Below are 21844 nucleotides of genomic sequence, written 5' to 3' on the forward strand. Positions count from 1 at the left end.
GGGCAAGCTTACCTGTGTGACGTCTTCTTTGTCCGTCCCTCAGCACCTCCCGTGATGCGTTCCATGCGCGTCACGTGATTACAAACACTTCCTCCTTCAACCCAGAAGGAGGAAGTGTTTGCAGTCATGTGAGCGCGAGTGGATTATCTAACTATGCTGTCACACTGTAGTCACTTCCTGTCTGAGTCAGGACCGAGTTAGCCACTTACATACCTGATATTTAACTCTTTCAGACAGGAAGAAAAACAGAAACAGCAGTTATTTGTGTGCTAGGCACTGTACATACCCATGTCTATCTCATCATGTCACTTCGGGTATCCTTTAACCACTATGCTAGAAGCTGCTCTGTCAGTTCTGGCACAGAAATCCTTCCTCTATTGACACATTTGTGCAGCTTTTGGGGCCAACAGTATCACCCACAGGATTGTTTGTTCCTGGCGGGTGACACAAACTGAAGTAAAATTGCGCATGTGTAGGCACATTTGATAATATCTCCCAATTGCGACTGTACATAGTGGTGCTGTATTAAAGCACACACAAAAAAAAAACCTAAATACTTACCTCAGTAGTGGGAAGCAACTGGATGGCCCAGATGCTTCCTGGATCCTCCTACAGCCCAGCTTTCCAGCACAGTGCCCCTCTATATCTATTTGAACAAAGCTTGTTGAATACGTTTCCAGACAACCGCATCCAGAAAGGTCATGTGTGAGTAAGGTCTACTCTTGCAAGTGCGGCTCTTCCTTCTATTTGGCATAAGCGGACATTACTCACACATGCCCAGTCTGAATACGTTTGTCCACGGCCGAAAGCATGGCCAGAAGATGCAGAGGGACTCTGTACTGGAACAAAAGGTTCTGCCGGGACCATCACAAGCTTTGGACCATCACAAACTTCCAACCACTGAGATATCTAACTTTTTCCCCTTCCCCACTTTATGTTTGCTTTAAGAATGAGCCTGAATCATCTGGTTTCCTTTCCCTTCGCATCACTTCACAGTGGTTTGACAATGCAATGAAACTCAGATATGCTGGGAAATACACAAAAACTCACTGACCAATTCATGAGTTTTTATAAATATATTTTAATACATTTAAAGCACTTACTAGTGTAAATGAGCCATAATATTAATATTGAAAGATATACTGCTTAATTCGCCATTTACACAAACACTTGCAGCACAGGTAGCAAGTGAAGATGCAGATACAACAAAATATAAGAAATCAGACTGACACATCTCTGGCCTGGATACTGAAGCTGGTTCTGCAAAGCTCTTTGTTTTAATTGTATGTAACTGGAGAGGACCAGAAATCTGAAAGGACAGCCTGCTCTCAATGTCATGTGTCATATATTAAAAACAACATAGCTGTGTCAGTACAAGGTGCACACATGTAAAATTTCTAAACAGCTGCAAAAAAAGCCCACTGCTGCTTATATAATCTCCAATCACATGCTCCACTTCCACTTTTCACCACTTTGCTTACACTATAAACCCAATGCCTGAGGAAGAATGTCACTTGGCTCATTAACAGCCTGGTGATGGCACAGAATGCTCCCAGGACACCTGATCACAGACACAGCTGACATAAATCCTTCCTAATCCAGAAACACAAGAACTACAGGACCCAGTAAAGCCACTTGCACCCAATCAGGGGAGGACTGGGACATTTTGGCCTGTGGGGAAACACAAACTAGATGCCCGTTTTAATGGCAACCCCATCCCAAATTACATCACACACCCATGGTTGTGCATGCTTGTTGAGGCACCAATTTTCATAATTATCGAACTGGCCACCTTAATTCCCCAAGGCACGCGCGCACACATACACACACACACACACACACACCTTCCCCACCATCTCTACTAATCCCTCAAATATGTTCCTCTTCCATCTCTGCTAGACCCCCCCCCCCCCCCCCCCTTACCAGAACACCATCTCCCTCTGGGGCAACATATCTTTACTAACTTCCCACCTGGCACCATGATCTCTGTTCTGCTAATTCCAGATTTCGGTACCCCTCCTCCCATCATTGTTGTCACCCCCCCCCCCCCCCACGCCTTGTCTACCTGCTTTTCCTTGGCAGTCAGTGGCAGTGCATCACTGTCTGCCCACGACCCACTTCACTATAGCATGACACCCTACAGGCCACATACATTTTCAGTACTGATAGGTGAAAAGCCATTAGGATAACCTGAGTGTAACACCCAGGCAGGTCTCCCTCCCTCAGTTCTCCGTAACCGTTCTACCAGTAAAGTTCTTCTCTCGGCCCCCTCAGACCTCAGCTCATCTGTCCTCAGAGTCAGGTTAAATGTGGTTTCCAGACTCCAGGCAACATCTCCTCCTCGAGTGCAGGCACTGTCTGGCAGCTACTAAATATCCCGCTCTCCTCCAATCCATCCTGACTCAAATCTCTAGCATCTTATGCTGGGCATAGACGGGCCGATCTGGCGGCCGATTAGCCGCCGGATCGACTCCAGCCGCGTCCCTGCTCGTCCGCGCGAATCGATTCCCGCTCATCCACGGCGGCGGTCCTTATCAGCCGCTCGATTCCCGGCCATTGTCCACCGGTGGAAATCGAGCGGGCGCGGGGTCGAGCGGCATGATCGGGCCAGCTGAATATTATCAGCTGGCCGGATCAGCTGGTCGATACATGGTACAGAAACGTACCGTGTATCCCCAGCATTACAGCCATCCAGGTCACAGCATGTCTGCAGCCTGAACTAACAGCATCTATCAGAAAGCTACAGTGCAGGTGGCATGCATGTATGATGCAACCAGCCCCCCCCCCCCCCCCATCTCGATCTGCTGGGGGGGGGGGGGCTTTTTTTATCCACATAGCTTTCCCTTTCCTGTTGGTCTAGCTGTCCCCCAGTAGATTCAGAGCTACGTGATGTAGTGAGTTTTGAGATAAGACCTTCAACCTTCAAGTCTCATCCATCCTCTGATTCAACTGGCCACTCTCTACTTGGCTTGATTTCCTGCAGGAGAACTGGGCAAGTAGACTTGGCTGCTGCAGAGGATGGACAGGACATCCAGCCCTGAAGAAAGTGTGGCTCCATCCCAAATTCCACTACTGCACTTAAGAATACTGAGAAATCAGGGTTAGAGGCATTTAAAGTGGACCCAAACTAAAAATACAAGATTTCAGAAATAAAATCTATTTTCTAAATTATAATAATAAATAGCAGCCTTTTTCCAGCTGCATGATGACAAATATAAAATATTTCACATTTAATGGAGGAACCCCTCCCTTCCTTTCATATTGCCGGGACAGAAACCGGCAAAATGGTGAGTAGCAGGTGTCTGGCAAAGGAGGAATTGCTAATGGCTGCCACCTGTATGATCCTAGTTCTAAAAAAGAAGGGTGAAAAGCTTGCACTGAGATGCTCATAGGCTTGAGGGAGTGTTTATTTATCTTTGTATGTGTCAGAATGGTGCAACTAAATATTTTGAATTAAAAAATGTTTGGTTTGAGTCCGCATTAAGTAGGAAGGAGTTATAGTTAGGACAAAGTATTTAAAGAGAATCTGTATTGTTAAAATCGCTCAAAAGTAAACATACCAGTGCGTTAGGGGACATCTCCTATTACCCTCTGTCACAATTTCGCCGCTCCTCGCCACATTAAAAGTGGTTAAAAACAGTTTTAAAAAGTTTGTTTGTAAACAAACAAAATGGCCACCAAAACAGGAAGTAGGTTGATGTACAGTATGTCCACACATAGAAAAATACATCCATACAAAAGCAGGCTGTATACACCCTTCCTTTTGAATCTCAAGAGATCATTTGTGTGTTTCTTCCCCCTGCAGTTCTCATGCACGGAAATTTCAGGCTGCTCGTTTCTTCCTGCAAACAGCTTTGCCATTGTTTGTAATTCCTCAGTATGTGAAAGCCCAGCCAGCTCAGAGGAGGATTTATCCAGCTTGTAAAAGATAAGAGAGAAGCTGCTCTAATCTAAATAACACACAGGCAGTGTGCAGAGAGGGGCCTGGAAGGGGGAGTTCATAGCAGAACCACAACACTGAAGAACTTGGCAGCCTTCCAGACACAGGCCGACAAGTCTGACAGGGGAAAGATACATTGATTTATTACAGAGACAGTGATAGTATAAAGTGCTGCAGTAAGCCAGAACACATTAGAATAGCTTTTGGAACTTGTAGGATGATAAAAAAACAGGATGCAATTTTTGTTACGGAGTCTCTTTAACATGGAGTAGGTTAAGGATAATTAGCACTTGGACAATGTATGTTATGATAGTGATTAGGATTATGGGAATAGGGATACAATTAAGGGAAAAGAATTAAAGGGACCCTAAGCAGTGGCCTAAAATGAAAATCGGGGCTTACCTGGGGCTTCCTCCAGCCCCCGTAGCCCAGGAGGTCCACTAGCATCCTGTTCCTCCCTTCTGTGGTCCCACTGGAGGCTCTGGTAACATGCGCGCCACAGGTGCACACTCTGCGCATCATTACGCTGGTCGCCATAAGAGTCCTGAGCATGCGCGGTTAAGTCTTTAGAGAACTGCGCATGCACAGGACTCTGACTGGTGTGATGGAGCACACACCAGAGCTGCCTGCAGGGCAAGATGCGCGAAGTTTAAAAATCCATTCCGTTTCAAGTATGGAGACCTCCCTCTCTAGGTTTTGACCTCTCCAATTAATCCGAATACCGTCAATGACGCAGTATTTCAAAAGTGCAGGATTTCTATCGTGTTGAGCTGCAAAGTGTTTGGAGACGGAATGTCCCCCAAAACCTTTACCTATCAGATATATATGTTCCCCTAGTCTTTCTTTAAAAGGTCTGGTAGTTCTACCAACATATTTTAACCCGCAAGGGTATTCCAGTAAATAAACTACAAAGGTGCTATCGCAAGTAAAAAGACGCTTGATCTGAAATGTAGGGGGAATAGGGGTCCCCACCTGAAAAGGAGGACATTTTTATTGGCATATTTTTGCATGCTTTACATTCCTTACATTTCTCACACCTGTAAAAACCTTTTAATGGTACTATACCAGAGGCTGTCCAAGAAGGTGGGTTAGGTTAGGGTTTTTAATAAAAAGATTGTGGCAATTACATTGTGAGGGTAAGATGGGGGGAGTAGAGAGTGACAGAAGAGAGAAAAAGGGGAGAGACAGTGAAGAGACAAGACAAAAACATTTATATTGCTCCTGGTGGTCTAGCACAAGGACTTCTTTATGGAACAGGTGCTGGCTTACTGAACAGGAAGAGGAAAGATTTGAACCCAGGTCTCCTGTGTCAGAGCCCTTAAAGTGAACCAGAGTGTGAGAGTTATATGGAGGCTACCATATGTATTTCCTTTTAGGCTTCTTGCACACCAAGACGTTGTGTTAGGTGCCACGTTAAGGTCGCATAACGTGCACCTAACACAACGTATGGTGCTGCAAAAGCCGACGGTAGAGTGAGCCGCGTTCGGCGGCTCGATTCCTATAATGTCTCCCAGAGTGGCGCTGATTGGCCAGCGGGACCACGTGATGCGGAGCGAGACACTCCGCATCACGTGGTCCCGCCGGCCAATCAGCTGCCGCCAGTGCAGTGAATATTAAGTAGCCATGTGCGCGGCTACTGTAGCTGGCTCTCCCCGCCTCCTCTCCGCCCCCCACTGCGCATGTGCAAACAGTCTAACGCGGCTATAGCCGCTCCAACGCCGTAGCATGCTGCACTTTGCACCGAACGTGCAGCATTACATGTAACGCAACGTGGGCTGTGTGAACAGCCCACTTGTGTTACATTGCTGTGCGTTGGGGGAGCGTTACAGGCGCACTAACGTGCGCCTGTAACGTCTTGGTGTGTAAGCAGCCTTAAAGAAACACTGAAGCCAGTTTAAAAATGGCTTTTCCCCTTTTATTTATCTGAGGCATGTTTGCCCCTGTTAAAACGTCGCTATCCCACGGCAGAACGAGGGGTCTTTACCCCCAAATTCCCCCATGCAAAATGCACAACTTTCTTGGTCATGGATTTTTCTGCTCATGGAGGCAGAGCTTTCGGCTGCAGCTCTGCCTCCATGCGCGTCTATCAGCCGGCGGATCTCTGCCTCTACCCCGCCCTTCAATGAAGGAAGACGGAGGGACGGGGGAGAGGCGGAGATACGCGCTGATAGACGCGTGTAGAGGCAGAGCTACTGCTGAAAGCTCTGCCTCTACACGAAGCGCTCCCCGAGTGTGTCCCAGGGGATTTGGGGGGTAAAGACCCCTCATTTTGCCCTGGGATACCGGCGTTTTAACAGGGGCAAACATGCCTCAGATAAATGTAAGGTAAAAAGCGGTTTTTAAACTGGTTTCAGAGTCTTTTTTAAAGGAGTCATCACGGAACATTTAATAAAATAAGTGCTACTTACCGGGGGCTTCCTCCAGCCCCAAGCTCCCAGCATGTCCCTCGCCGCAGCGGTGAACGGTTGCTTGGAGAGCTGCGGTGAGGGACATGCTGGGAGCTTGGGGCTGGAGGAAGCCCCCGGTAAGTAGCACTTATTTTATTAAATGTTCCCTGATGACTCCTTTAAGCAATACCAGTTGCTGAGCTGTCCTGCTGATCCTCTGCCTCTAATACTTTAAGCCATAGACCCTGAACAAACATGTAGCAGATCAGGTGTTTCTGACAATATTGTTAGAAATGCCAAGATTAGTTGCATGCTTGTTTCTGGTGTTATTTAGATACTACTGTCGCCAAATAGACCCGCAGGGCTGCCAGGCAACTGACATTGTTAAAAGGACTTCCGAGGCCAAAACGAAAAAAAAAACGTTAAATAACTGCATCGCATATGAAGGCACGGAGGACGCAGTCCCCGCCGCTCAATAGCCCCCCGGGCCGGCTCCCGACCCCACGGCCTAGGTCGGGCTCTCCTGCCTCCACAAACATGGCCGCATGAGCTGGCCACGGCTGCGCAGTCTGCATAGCCCCGAGTGCGGCTCCGCAGCTCTAGGGCCAACCCCCTGATCCACGCTAGAGGAAACAGCCTATAGCGTGGATTAGAGGCTTGGCCCTAGAGCTGTGCAGCCGCAGGGGGCTATTGAGCGGCGGGGACCCGGCGGAACGGCACGGAGGGCGCGGACGGCGTCCTCCATGCCTTCATATGCGATGCAGGTATTTAACTTTTTTTTTCGTTTTGGCCTCGGAAGCCCGTTGAAAGGATAAAAATATGGCAGCCTCCATATCACTCTCATCACCTCAGGTTTACTTTTAACCATTACACTATACAGAGAGAGGGCAAAACAGCTCAAAGAGGGAAGAAGATTTTTGCCTCACCAGATTTGCACTTTTATTTCGCGTTCCTGTATGACAAGAAGACACGGACATCCAGCACTAGGGGAAGGGGCGAAACAAAGGTGAATGAGGGAGAGAAGAGGCGTAGAGAGAAACTGAGACAAGCCTGAGATGGAGTGATGGAGTGAAGAACTGATCTATATTGCAGTCCCACATCACACAGAGGCCATTTGCCTGTAATAATGCTGGGTACACACTATGAGATTTTATGGTCGATTTACTGTCAGATCGATTATTTCCAACATGTCCCATTTGCTTTCCGATCAATTTCCGAGCATTCTCCGATCTATTTCCTATTAAAAGCGAACACAAATCGATCGGAAAATGCTCGGAAATCGATCGGAAAGCAAATGGGACATGTTGGAAATAATCGATCTAACAGTAAATCGACCATGAAATCTCATAGTGTGTACCCAGCAGAAGACTCCTGTCCCTACCAATCACTAACACAAGCCTGTGAGCTGCCCCCCTGGACCCTAGGGACTGTCAAAAACTTTTCAAGCTGTGTAGTATACTTCATCTTGCTGTGCACATGCAGTCATTACAACAATGGTGAGAGAGCAGACAGATTATTTCTACGGTCCTTCCAGGCAAGCCTCTGTTCTGCATCATGTTGTGTACATTTACCATCTCGCACCCCCTTTACTTTCCCTCAGCCAGCCTAGTGGTTCACATTGACTTCTACAAAACCTGAATGCACCTGGCACTGTACCTACCCTAAATAATTAAATGAGAGGAAGCCTGGAGGGAAATCTCCCCATCCCTCTGGCCAGTCAGCTCCTACCCAATGCTCCTGTAGCCAGCATAAGAATGCTGCAGGTTATGTGCCTGCTGACAGCATGCTGCCACTCAGCATCACCATGATATGATAGAAGACTGTGTATACCTGAAAGCGTAGTCCTCTCTGTGCTCTCTGCTTGGGGACAGCTGCCCATTCCTCTTGTTGAACAGCTTCTGGAATAGTGTGGGCGGCATGTCGCAGGAAACCCCTTGTAAGTGGTGATACAAACCGGTCAGAGCATAGTCGCCCGCCTGGCACTGTCCTGCCAGGACACGTTTATCTCCATCAGTCCGAACTAGTCATATGACTGCTCACACACACCCGCCACTGTCACATGGGAGGGACCCAGGGCGGGCGGTGACCAGTCTGTTAATACAGCACTGCCAGCCACTTCCTGGACTGGGACGTGTCATCGACACTCTGATTGGTTGGATAAATAACATACAAAATGAGTCCCCGGTATCCTTTCGGACGTGAAAATTCTTCACTTATTGCTTTTGGCCACTAGGAGGTACTGCTGAGCCCATGCCATGTCTCACTGTCATAGGTGAGGGATCTGTGCAGAGCTCATTTGCACTAAATATGTATTTTTGCTATGGTTATCATATGTTACATAACCATCTCAGGCTATTTTCAGTTTCTCTCCACTCCTCTCCCTCATTCACGTTTGTTTCCCCCTTCCCCTGGTGCTGGGTTTCTGTGTCTTCTTGTCACACAGGAAACGCTAAATAAAAGTGCAATCCTGGTGAGGCAAATATATTTTTCCCCCTCTTTCAGCTTTTCTTCCATCTTTCTGTATAGTGTAATGTTTTCTCTCCTCTGTCACTCAAATCAAATCAAAGATAGCTTTATTGGCATGACCAAGATTCATTACAGGTATCGCCAAAGCAAGCGGAAAAGGGGGGCATGGAATCGGGGTTGGGTAGGGGGACATGGAAGGAGGGTGAGCAGGGGCGTAGCAATAGGGGGTGCAGAGGTAGCGACCGCATCGGGGCCCTTGGGCCAGAGGGGCCCTGAAGGGCCCTCCCTTAACTACAGAATTAGCTCTCTATTGGTCCTATGCGCATAATAATGACTTCTGTAGATACTTTGAATAGTGGTAATCATTAAACTGTTCCCCATCCCCTTCTTGCACCTCTGACACTGTAGTTGCCATTGGCAGATTTTGGTGCGCCGTATAAATTGTTATGTATAGAGTGCTTGGGGGGCCCCATTGTAAAACTTGCATCGGGGCCCACAGCTCCTTAGCTAGGCCACTGAGGGTGAGGTAGGGGGACAATGGCTAAGCAGTCTGTGGACATTTTTAGGTTTACAGTTCCTTTATGCTCCTCTTAGTCTGAGGCATGCTGTGACATAGTGTGCAGCGATTGTCACTGTGGATTCCTCTTCTCCCAGTAGGATATATGTTTTTCTCTCATCATGTGATAAAGTCTGGGAATAGTTCCAACAATTTCTTAAAGTAAGTGTCCCTGGTTGCAGTATATTTGGGGCAGTGCAGCAGGAAGTGGCTTTCATCCTCAAGGGTCTTCTGCTCACAGTGTTGGCATAGTCTCTCCTCCCTGGGTTTGTACGTCTGTCTGTGTCTCCCAGACTCTATTTCGAGGTTGTGAGCACTCAATCTGTAGACACTCAGGATTTTCCTCTCTTGAGAGTTTTGGAGCTTTTCCAGGTATGGGGCCATTTTATATTCTCTTTGTAGAGACTGGTATATGGTTAGCTTTTGTGACTGTTTTATTTCACTCCTCCATTTTTCCACATAGTCCTCTTTGCTCTTGGCTGTGGTGTGTTTTATCTGGATTTTTATTATGACCTGTGGGTCGGGGGTTGGAGGGAGTATAAAGCTGACCTCTACTTTCAGTGCACATGGCTTTTCTTGGTCTTCATTGTGCAGCATGGCTTTGTAGTGGGGTGAGTCAGGGCTGCTGCTCTGTAGGTGGGCCCAGAAGGACAACACGCTCTTCTGTATCTCACTCTCTACTTTGTTGACCCTCACCCATCTTACTCTTTAAAATGTAATCACCTCACTCTTGTTATTAGTAACCCTAACCTAAAGCTGGCCATACATGCATCAATTTTTACCGACAGATTATTTCACCATGATAGAATCTGCTGATTATCAACCAACCACGTTGATTGTAAATTACTATCAAACAGTACATTGCAGACAACTGGATACAGAGGTGTAGTGGCAGTAGATCGGCAGCGTGTAACATAGCATTGTATCGAACAGTGCAAAGCTGCAGTTGAGTTTAATAGATTGGTGAAATCTATTAAAAATCTGTGTGCAGTATATTGGGAGCATTGATCTTTCTCTGATCAGATTAAGATCAGAAAGGTATTGATCTGTTTGCCACATGTGGCAAAAATCTATGCGTGTATGGCCACGTTAATACTTTCCCTTAATTTTATCCCTATTCCCATAATCCTAATCCCTATCCTAACCCTCAATTGTCCACGTGCTAATTTCCCCTAACCTCCTCCATGGTAGATACTTTGATCTAACTATAACTCCTTCCCACTTAAAGGAAACCTGAGATTGGCAAATTAAAAATGTTATTCTTACCCAGGGCTTCCTGCAGCCCCAAGAGCACCAATGTGTCCCTTGCCATCCTCCCGAGTTTGCCTGGCGTCGGTCCCGGTAACTGGCTCAGCCACACCAGTTGGGCTCTTCACACATGCACGGAGAGGCCACACATGCACAAAAGAGCCAACTGGCAGGACTCGGCAAGATTACCAGGATTGATACCAGGCAAACAGGCACCCAGGAGGACAGCAAGGGACGCATAGGTGCTCATGGGGCTGGAGGAAGCCCCGGGTAAGTATAAAATCTTTTATTGTACTCCTCTCAAGAACACTTTAAATGCCTAACCCTGATTTCTTAGTATTTTTAAAACACTTTTTTTCCCATAACAGATAGCCCTACACTAACTTTAAAGCCTTGTACACATGTATGAGGATTGTCACCTGACAAGGATTGGTACCCGACCCGGTATGAGGGCCAAAAGAGCAGAACAGTTGTGACAGTGGGTGAGATGAGTGAGGAGAATAAAGCTCTTGGCTGTTGCTCGGCTGAAGCAATCCGCCTGGGGCCTACCTCCTTTGCTCTCCAGGCATGTGCAGAGCTCCCCACCCCTAAAATTAGGGGTAGGGGCCATGACGGTTTGACCAGAAATTTCTGATGGGGGCCCTGGATGCATCATACATGCATGCACCCGGCTGGCTCAGTCTGCCGCCATGGTACAGGCCACGCTAGCCTGACTACTCCGCCCCTCTATTGGAGCTTTCTGATAGGTGCTGCCAGGTCAGGCTGCAGACTGTCAGTGACAGGTAACATGCTGTGACCTGGCTGTAAGCTGTGAGAGACTTGAGCGAGGCTGGATTCGAAGAGAGCAGGATCCTTGCTGGCTGCCAGACAGTGACTGCACTTGAGGAGGCGGCACTGCCTGGAGTCTGGAGACCACATTTAACCTGACTCTGAGGGCGGATGAGCTGAGGTCTGAGGAAGCCGCTAGAAAAACTTCAGTGGTAGAATGGACACAGAGAACTGGAGGAGAACTGCCTGGATGTTACACTCAGGTTATCATAATGGCTTTTTTACCTATCAGTGCTGAGTATGTATATGGCCTGTAGGGTGGCCATACATCTGCTGACTTGGCAGCCGATCGACCAACCAGTTCGATAGTAGAGATGGTGGTGAAGGGGAGTACAGAAGTGTGTGTGTGTGTGGGGGGGGGGGGGGATGAGCCTTGGGGAATTAAGGTGGCCATACATCTGTCGACTAAGCAGCCGATCGACCAACCTGATAATTATGAAAATCGGTGCCACCACAAGCATGTCCAATCATCGATTTTACTGATTTTGGGCAGAAATTGGTAAAATATATCATTCTAAGATACTTGGAAATCACAGGCCGGTGTGTTCGATCAGGTGCGCAGCAGTAATGGCATGCGATAATCCCGACCGACGGACATGACAGAAACCCTCGTCCATCGTTCCTCTAAATGTATTATGTGACCACCTGTGCCTGTGCATTTATACTTTTCCTGTCACACTGTCCCTCAAGTGTCCTTTCTGTATTTCCCCATTGGCACCCCACATGACTACCGGCATATAGCATGTGGGGCGTGTGTGTGGCGTCCTTTAGGCTAGAGCCACCATGAAAATGGGGCTGTAGTTTTTGTTTGTAAATATAATGTATTAAATACAGGCACCTTAAAGGAATACTGTAGGGGGGTCGGGGGGAAATAAGTTGAACTTACCCGTGGCTTCTAATGGTCCCCGCAGACAACCTGTTCCCGCACAGCCACTCACGGATGCTCCAGCCCGTCTCCGGTTCACTTCTGGAATTTCAGGCTTTAAAGTCTGAAAACCACTGTGCCCCCGTTGCCATGTCCACGCTCCCACTGACGTCACCAGGAGTATATAGCACAAGTCCAGTATGGTCTGTGCCTGCGCAGTACGCTCCAGGTGACATCACCGGGAGTGGGGACACGGCCGCGCAGGCGCAGTGGTTTTCAGACTTTAAAGTCTGAAATTCCAGAAGTGAACCGGAAACGGGGCAGGAGCATTGGTGAGTGGCTAAGCGAGGAACAGGATGTCTGCGGAGGACCATTAGAAACCCCAGGTAAGTTCAACTCATTTTCCCCAGACCCCCCTACAGTATTCCTTTAAGGGTGCAAAGACATTAAAGAGGATCTGTAATTAAAAAAATAAAATCCCTCTGGGGAATATTTACCTCGGGAGGGGGAAGCCTTTGGATCCTAACGAGTCTTCCCTTGTCCTCCTCCGTCCCGAGTTCCTCGAAGTGCGGCGAGGTAAATATTTACGAACCCAATAAATCCGCTCTACTGCACAGCTGCAAGTCCTTTTGCGCCTGCGCAGTAGAGCGGATATGATCGGACTCAGCTATTTCCGCCTAGCCCGAACGAAGAGCTGCTACTGCTCCTGCGCTGGATCCCGAAAAGGCAAATAAATCCTCTCTTGTCGAAGGAGGATTCAGGGAGGAATGAATTGCCTGCAGCTGCAGGGGACGGGGAAGCCTCATTGGGACCTTAGCATGAAGGCACTCCTGAACAGAGGAAAAAGCTGAGCATAAGCAGCTTTGTGCTACTGGACAGGCACAGTCAACTTGCACATGCCAAGTATGGCCATGCTCATACACAGAAGGGAGCACAGCCACAAGAGGCATACTGTATCCGACTAATGCTAGGTACACAGGATGCAATTTTCGGACAGATTTACTGTTAGATCGACTACTTCCAACGTGTCCGATTTTCCATAGAATTGAATGGAAAATCGTTCGGACATGATTGAAATAGTCGATCTGACAGTACATTTGCCAGAAAATTGCATCATGTGTGCTTAGCATTACGCACCTACATGGGAACAGTAGGCTTAAAGAGAATCTGTATTGTTAAAATCGCACAAAAGTAAACATACCAGTGCGTTAGGGGACATCTCCTATTCCCCTCGGTCACAATTTCAAGTGGTTAAAAACGGTTTTAAAAAGTTTGTTTATAAACAAACAAAATGGCCACGAAAACAGGAAGTAGGTTGATGTACAGTATGTCCACACATAGAAAATACATTTATACACAAGCAGGCTGTATACACCCTTCCTTTTGAATCTCAAGAGATCATTTGTGTGTTTCTTTCCCCCTGCAGCTATCTTCCACTGAAGTGTCAGGCTGTTTCTTCCTGCAGAGTGCAGACAGCTCTGCCTGTATGTAATTCCTCAGTATGTAAAAGCCCAGCCAGCTCAGAGGAGGATTTATCCAGCTTGTAAAAGATAAGAGAGAAGGGAGAAGCTGCCCTAATCTAAATAATACACAGGCAGTGTGCAGATAGGGGCCTGGAGGGGGGAGATGCATCACAGAACCACAACACTGAAGAACTTGGCAGCCTTCCAGACACAGGCTGACAAGTCTGACAAGAGAGAGATAAGTTGATTTATTACAGAGATGGTGATAGTAGAACGTGCTGCAGTAAGCCAGGACACATTAGAATAGCTTTTGGAACTTGTAGGATGATAAAAAACAGGATGCAATTTTTGTTACGGAGTCTCTTTAAGCATGATCCTTAAAGCCTCTGGGTTATCCAGAGTCTTCCCTCTAGTTAGCATCTATTTTTTTTACTTTAGGATTCCCTTAAACTGTACACGAGACATTAAGAAATGCAGTACTTGTACTTATAGCGAAGGAGCCCCCATGCACACTGCTGGCTCCCTCACTGTCCTTGTGGGCTGCTCTGTTATCCTATGCTAAGGCTGTGCACGCACCCATGTCGCACTTCCATGGCCACGAGTATCCTACGCCAAATTATGTGACAGCGAGAAAGAGACCCAAAAAGTGCTCATATCTTCTCCTACACTAGGTTCCAGCATCTTATGTCTGTCAGAAGCTGGGGCGGGGACGACACTACAAATCACCATGACCCTTTTGATGTGTATGGGAGCTTTTCAGAAACCACCCCGACCTGCTTGAGTTTTCCAGCATGAAATTAGTAGAGCGTTCCCACTTCCCATGTTAATTCTGAAGTGTTTCTTACCAAACAATTGAATCAACATAAATATTTGACAAAAGTTTGCAGCCGTTAACCTAATAACTGATTTTTTATTTGTTTGTTTGTTTTTTGTTTAAAAGCTACATCCAGATTTGTTTAACCATTTCACCTCCAAGGTTTTTCCCCATAAACACCAGAGCAATAGCAATCCTTCAATTCATTCACCTATAACTTTATTACTACTTTTCACAACAAAACAATCTAGATCTTGTTTCTTTTCGCCACCAATGAGGCTTTCTTTGGGGGGGTACTTTTTGCTCAGCTGGGCTGTGCACATACTACAGCGCGCGTCCGTGGCCAGGAATGCACTGCACATGCATATAACATCACTGCGTCATGTGCATGACATAATATGCAGTGCGCTCCTGGCCACAGGCGTGCACTGTAGGACGTGCGCAGCCCAGCCGGCGCCTGTGCAGTAAATCCCGACCCGGCCGACCGGAAGAGGATCCCAGGGGGCGTTTAGGTGCGCTACAGGGGGCTGAGAGGAGAACGGGGGGAGCGGTAGTCATCAACACAGGTAACAGTATATGCCTGCTCCCCCCGTTCCTCAAAAAGATTTGAGCTCTGGTATTCTAAAAGCCTTGTTCCCACTATACGCACTGCCATGCGCATTTTGGCAGATCGTTTAGTGTGAGACATGCAATAACGGTAGAAGTGCATAGACAGCACTTCTACCATTCCCATCATATGCGCTACGTACTGTAGCAGTGCGACGCGCTATTGCACTGCTGCATGCATCTTTTGGGAATCGCAGGGCTGACCCATTCACTGTAGTGAATGGAATCAGCAGCGCAGATGGTGTGCAATCGTACACATTGCATTCCAATCGCACAGCCATCTGTGCTAATTGATGTGAATGAGGCTTTATTTTTGCCCTCTTTTGTTTTCCAGCTTAGGAAGAACTTCCAAATTCAATCCTAGTTAAATGGCATAGTGGTTTAGTAGATAGTATGCTTGCTTTTAATTCAAATCTCGGCTAGACAGTCTCTACATGGAGTTTGTATGTCGTACCAGTGTGTGTTTGTATTTCCTCCAGGTACTCTGGTTTCTTCCCACATCCCAAAATCTTTCTAATAAGTAAACCGGTTACCCACTAAAATATTAGAAGTGCTGGCTATCTAATCCTTACCATAATTATATGCTATAGGTCTAAGCCATGTTTATGCGCTTTGAGTCCTATGGGAGAAAAGCGCTTTACAAATGTTGTTTGTTGTTGTTATAGACCGAGTAGTTAGGGTACAGGTTGAGTTGTGTATCCTGAAACGCAAGTCAGCAACACAGCGGTGGTGAAAAGTTGCATCGCATGGTAGTAGTGCAATTTGACACATTCAACAGTGGAATGTGCGGTCCATAGATGTATAGATGTATTTACATAGATGTATCGCAATTGTTAGTGTGTGCGTTATTCAGCAATGCACAGCATGCTGCGCGTTATTCTTGCGGAATTAGATGCACTGCTAACATGCCAATGTTATAGTACCAGTGCAATATAATTGCATTGTGAATGTTTTACAGTACTGCAACTGATGCACTGTCAAAGGAACCTTACTGACACGACTAGATTACTCTCTGTGGAAAACATCAGCATTGTATAAATTCATAATAATGTTACAAATGATTGAAGTGATAGTGATTGAAATGAAGTGAAGTGATTGAAATGATACAAATGATTGAAGCTTTCAATACAGAAATCTGGATGTTTGCACTGGCTTCAAGTGCCTGATCTAAAGTTAGGAGCATGCACATCTAAAGGGATGCTGAGGCTGTCTTGTATGCTAAAGTGTTGGTTTCTGTTGTGTATGTGCTAGAGTGCACGCCAGTGAATCATATGACAAGATCACGTGACTACAGCTCAGTTTTGTTGATAGTATTGTTGTTGTGTCGGGAGAGGTGTTTCCCTGTACTGGGTGTGTGTGGTTGTAACTTACTTCTGGCTGATAGTACACAAACTACTATAAGTATAGACCAGCCTACAGAGTGCGTGGTGTTATCATAACATAGATACAAGGTGCAACAACGTGAAATGCAGATTCTAGAGACCGAGAATGATGAATGCAGCTTTTGCACAACGTTAAATACAGTTTACAAATGGAATGTGGAAGAAGGATGCCATAGTTATGACGGAGAAATAATTATTTAAGAGCTAAAAACCAAACAAATATAAAACACCATTAAAGCAAATTTTAGAACGGCATATCTTTTGAAAAAACACTCTGGCAGAGTTTTTGTCAAAATATTTCCATGTTTGGCAGCTTAGAAATAAGGGTGGTTTGCTAAAGAAGAACTCCATCTAAATGTTTTGTTTGTTTGTTTGTTTTTTAATTGTGTTAAAGTGGACCTGAAGTCTTGCACATGACAGAAGGAAAACCCATAGATTTATATAAAGCTCAACATTACAGTATTAGCATATACTTTAATGAAAGAAGAATGTTGCTTTAAGAGAGTTGGAGGGGTAGTACATCATGGGAAAAGTACTGCACTGCAGTAGTAGTGTGATTTGGAACAATCGCACTAAAGACGAAAAGTCGCACCTCACATTACAGTGGTGGCGTGCCTAAAAGTGTACCCGAGGCGACATGTGACATGAGATTAACTAGTATGTAGAGTAGCATATTAATAGCCAGGCTGTTTTACTTGCTTTATTTTCTTGCCTAAAAGAGTAAAGGTACCGATACACTGGCTAGAATTCCCGCCGATATACAGCAGATTCGATCACTGTGATCGAATCCTCTGTGAAATCAATAACGGAAATGCTGACAGACATCCGACATTGGTCGATTCAGTTGATCAGCCCCGATGGAAAATCTTGCTCAATCGCTGGTGGGTCGAAAGCACATCACTAGCAGAGTTCCATTTGGCAACGACCGACTCAGCAAGAACATCATCTGTCCGGCCGCCACAAGTCCCTGGGTCCCTACCATCGCTTTTTCTGGCTGGCCTTCTTCTCCATGTCCTCTGCATTTCCTATCGCATTCTGTGACAAGCCAAAGTTCCAACAGTAGAGCGCCCTCTACTGTTTAAACTTCCACTTGCCACAAGACGAGACAGGGGGCTTGATTCACAAAGCGGTGCAAACACTTTGCACGCCTGTGAAAACCCCTTTATCACGCCTAAACTCAGTTTAGGCATGATAAGAAGAAACTCGCGCGAATTTTCCAGCGGCCCCCGCTTCGCGCGAAGCTCCCATTAAGCCCTATGACTTCGCGCGAGTTAGAGCACAAAGCGGTGATAACTTTGCTGGTGCAAAGGTTATCACGCCTAAAGTCTTTTAGGCGTGATAACTGAGTTATCACCGCTTTGTGAATCGAGCCCAGGAAGTGAAGAGGACATGGAGGACGCCGAATAAAGTGAGACTGCACGGATCCCGGGGACTCACGCCAGCTAGACAGGTGATGTAATTGCTGCTGGCCGGGGGAGCAGGTATGACCTGGGGGCGGCGAGGCAGGCAACAGTTTATTTTAACCTCGGGTTCACTTGAAGGAAAAAATTAGCATGCGATTTGTGGTGTACTTCCAGGAGTTGCAGGGTAATGCAGCGTGTCACACCGCAAACGGCATGTCATGTCTCATAGCTCACGGCGACAAGCTGGGGCGGGGGGAGTACTGCAATGCAATACGTGTAAAAGGGGCCTAAAGGCAGAGCCGCATTAAGGCCAAATTGGGCCCTAAGCAAAGTAACTGATTTGGGACCCCCCCCCTTCATGAACTGTGGGTGGGCTGGCAGCCACTTGTAGCCTGCTCACTATCTGCAAACTACTTTGGGCCTTCGTGGATTACCTAAAAAGCACCAGCCGGTGAGACCTATGCTTCCTGTGTAAGGTGCTGCCTGATTACTGAGGGAATTGCCTGTCATCGGTGACTTGCTTGTGCATAGCTGCAGTGCTACATTATCATCCAGGCTGCACAGCAATGTGGACAGAGGAGCACACTATCGATACTGTACCTGCATTAACTGGTCAGACCTATTATTATTGATTTACATAGCACCAGCATCCTCCGTGGCACTGTGCAACAGCATATAGGGTATAGTACAAAAATAGGGTATAGTACAAAATAAACAATACAACAGCTAATACAAGGCAAGTGTGGATTATCACTGATGCAGTGAACAAATCAACTACAAATTGTTACACAGGGGTGTCGGGAGTTATGCACACACATTACACAGCATTGTGACACAGACTTACAGTCTAAAGGTTTGACCACTTCACCTCCAAGGGGTTTTCCCCTTAAAAAAAGAGCAACTTTCACCTTGTTCACACCAAGGGCATTTTGCGTTTTTTTTAAGCGCCGAAAAACGCTTGTGCAATGATTCCCTATGAGAGTGTTCACATCTGAATGGTTCATATCCAATCCGCTCAGCAAAGCGCTGCCTGTACCGTTTTCAGGGCGAATTTGCTACAATGGAAAGTATAGGAAAAATGCAAACCACTCACAAAATCGCACTTTTAAGAATAAATACATTGTATTTATTCTTTTCGGGGTCAAAGAGTTCAGTTTCTGACTTGCGTCAGGAAGGGAAAAAACAAATTGCTCTGCAAAAGCACCTAGAAAAGTTGCCTTACACAAAATCATAGCGCGCAGGTAAGCACTGGGAGGGGGAAAAAATCACTCACAAAGTCGCAAAACGCTGGCCTCAGCGATTGCGATTTTAGATGTGAACAAAGCCTCAGCGCTGCTTCCATTTATTCGCTTATAACTTTATTACTAATTATCACAATGAAACAATCTATATCTTTTTTTTTTTTTGCCACCAATTAAGCTTTCTTTGGGGGGTACTTTTTGCTAAGAAGATTTTATTCTAAAAGTGTTTTAACAGGAAAAATAAGAAAAAAAATGGAAAAAAATCATTATTTCTCAGTTTTTGGCCTTTATAATAGTAAAATAATACATGCTAACGTAATTAAAACCCGCACATTTAATTTGTCTATTTGTCCCTGTTATTGCAACGTTTGAAATGTTTCCCTAGTACAATGTTTGGCGCTAATATTTTATTTGGAAATAAAGGTGCATTTTTTCAGCTTTGCGCCCATCCCTAAGTACAAGTCCATAATTTATAAAGTAATAGTAATATACCTCCTTGACATACATATTAAAAAAGCTCAGTCCCTAGGGTAACTATTTATGTATTTTTTTTTTATTTGTACATTTTTTCTTTTTTTTCCCAAAATTTTTTGGGGTAACTATTGGGGGAGTGTGGGAGGTCAGAGGTTAATTTAAAATGTAAAAATAAGGTAGACATAGGTCCTTTATTGAAAAAAAAGTAGATGTAATTTTATTATTTGTCCAAAGTTTGTCCAAGTATTACTATGCAAAGAGAAAAAGTGATGCATGGACATTCTTTGTGAGTGGCGGCGCCATATCATGGACAGCTGCTTCCATTCACACGGGGAGTTAGATCAATGAATGGGAACTGTGTTCTCATTCATTGATCTAGCAGCTAACGATCGGCGGCGCGGGGGGGGGGGGGCATGGAGGGACGTAGTAGCTACAGTTATGGCATTTTGCAGGAACGTAGTTACTCGTCCCGGGAAAGGGGAAGTGGTTAAGGGATAGGACATTAGGTAAAGGAAACCTGTGTATGAGATGGTAGAAATGGTGGTCAGTGGCTGAAGTGTCCTTGGTAGGAGAATATGCTTGCCTGAAGAGTTGAGTGGTGGATGTGTTGAGAGAGAGTGTTCCACAGGAGGGGGGAGGATTAAGTCTTATAAGCGGAAGTGAGAAGAGGTGACCAGAGAGGAAGACAGGAGAATATTGTTAGTAGATCGGAGATGGCATGTAGGATGGCGAGTACTGTCGCACTATGTACATTATGTTGCGCTGTGCATCCTGATAACCAGAATTGCAGCAGTGTTAACCACTTGCGTACCAACAGTTTCTGGTCTTTTAAAGAGAAAATCCGACCAAGAATTGAACTTTATCCCAATCAGTAGCTGATACCCCCTTTTACATGATAAATCTATTCCTTTTCACAAACAGAGCATCAGGGGGCGCTGTATGACTGATATTGTGGTGAAACCCCTCCCACAAGAAACAAGAAAAGTACGTACTCTTCGCAGTTTCCTGTCTGTGAACATTGCTGCATTGTGCGAAATAGCTGTTTACAGCTGTTTCCAACTGCCAAAAAAACATGCAGCAGCTACATCACTTGCCAACAGTAAAAAGGTTCACTGGAGTTCCTCTTTAAGGACCAGAGACTGCTGGTACCAAAAAACGACAGTTACCGATGAATTGCAGGCTAGCACATACCTGCCGTTACAGGCTTCCCTCTCTGCTGTCGCTATGACGGCAGAGCTCTGTGAGCCAGTCATTGGCTCCTGACCCTGTCATCAATGTGAGCCAATGGGCAGACGCGTATCTGAAGCCGTGCCACTAGGGCTCCTGCTATAGGCGCCCCTTGTGATCACCTCCCAGGGGGCGCATCAGCCAACAAATCACTTCTCCTCCCTCCCAGCCAGCCCAGCAGCAGCCATACGTACAGTACAGTAAGAGGGAGAGGACTGTGTCTGTGCCCCGTCCACCTCCCTGCTGCCAGCTTCTGTCGTTGCCCCGGGCCCCGGCATCCCCTCCTGATTGGCCGCATGGAGCTGTGTACAGAGGAGCGTAGCAGGCAGCAGCCACGTGGTAACACACAAGTAGCAGAAAGTAAGTGAGAACTCTGTGTTGAGGGCGGCAGGAAGGGACAGAGCTCATCACTCTGCTCTGTGTTCTTATCAGGGGGATCTCCTGCAGCAGTGCTTATAAAAGCAAAGGACATGTGAATTTTCTCACCAGCATCTTCTGTGTACTGTGAGCCTGGGGAGAGCTGCTATATAAACATTGAGTTTTACAGCCTACACTGCCCATACATTGCTCTTCACAGGCTCACTGTACACAGCAGCAGGTCAGATGATTCACAGGTCCTTTGCTTTTATAATAAAGCCTCATCTACACGGGTAGATGAGGCTTTGATCCGGCGGCTCGATTAGCCGCCGTATCGCCTCTTCCGCGTGCCCGCCGCATCCCTGCTTGCCGCGCGTGCGCCGCATTCGATTCCCCGCTCGTCCCCGCCGGCACAGCTTATCATCCGCTCGATTCCCTGCCATTGTCCCCTCGCGGGGAGCGAGCAGGGAATCGGCGGTGCGGAGATCCGTCCTGTCGGATCTTATCAATCGAGCCGCATCAGCAGCTCGATTGATAAGGAGCATCGTGGCCGCATCTACTCGTGTAGATGCGGCTTAAGACCTGCT

At 46.5% G+C, this 21844-nt stretch overlaps 1 protein-coding gene and 1 long non-coding RNA gene across 3 annotated transcripts in view; one reads left to right on the top strand and one right to left on the bottom strand.

The window, feature by feature from the left end:
* Window positions 1-8458, bottom strand: part of FNIP1 (folliculin interacting protein 1) — a 177779-nt gene extending 169321 nt beyond the window's left edge. For both annotated transcript variants that reach the window (XM_068277433.1, XM_068277430.1), the window contains exon 1: window positions 8158-8458. In XM_068277433.1, the coding sequence (XP_068133534.1) occupies window positions 8158-8246 (89 nt within the window). In that variant the 5' untranslated portion in view covers window positions 8247-8458. The remainder of the gene's footprint in view (window positions 1-8157) is intronic.
* Window positions 8403-21844, top strand: part of LOC137564090 (uncharacterized) — a 73068-nt gene continuing 59626 nt past the window's right edge. Inside the window, exon 1 of the long non-coding RNA XR_011030514.1 lies at window positions 8403-8599. This is a non-coding gene — a long non-coding RNA (uncharacterized lncRNA). The remainder of the gene's footprint in view (window positions 8600-21844) is intronic.

This window comes from Hyperolius riggenbachi, chromosome 3 (assembly GCF_040937935.1).
Source record: "Hyperolius riggenbachi isolate aHypRig1 chromosome 3, aHypRig1.pri, whole genome shotgun sequence".
Lineage (NCBI taxonomy): Eukaryota > Metazoa > Chordata > Amphibia > Anura > Hyperoliidae > Hyperolius > Hyperolius riggenbachi.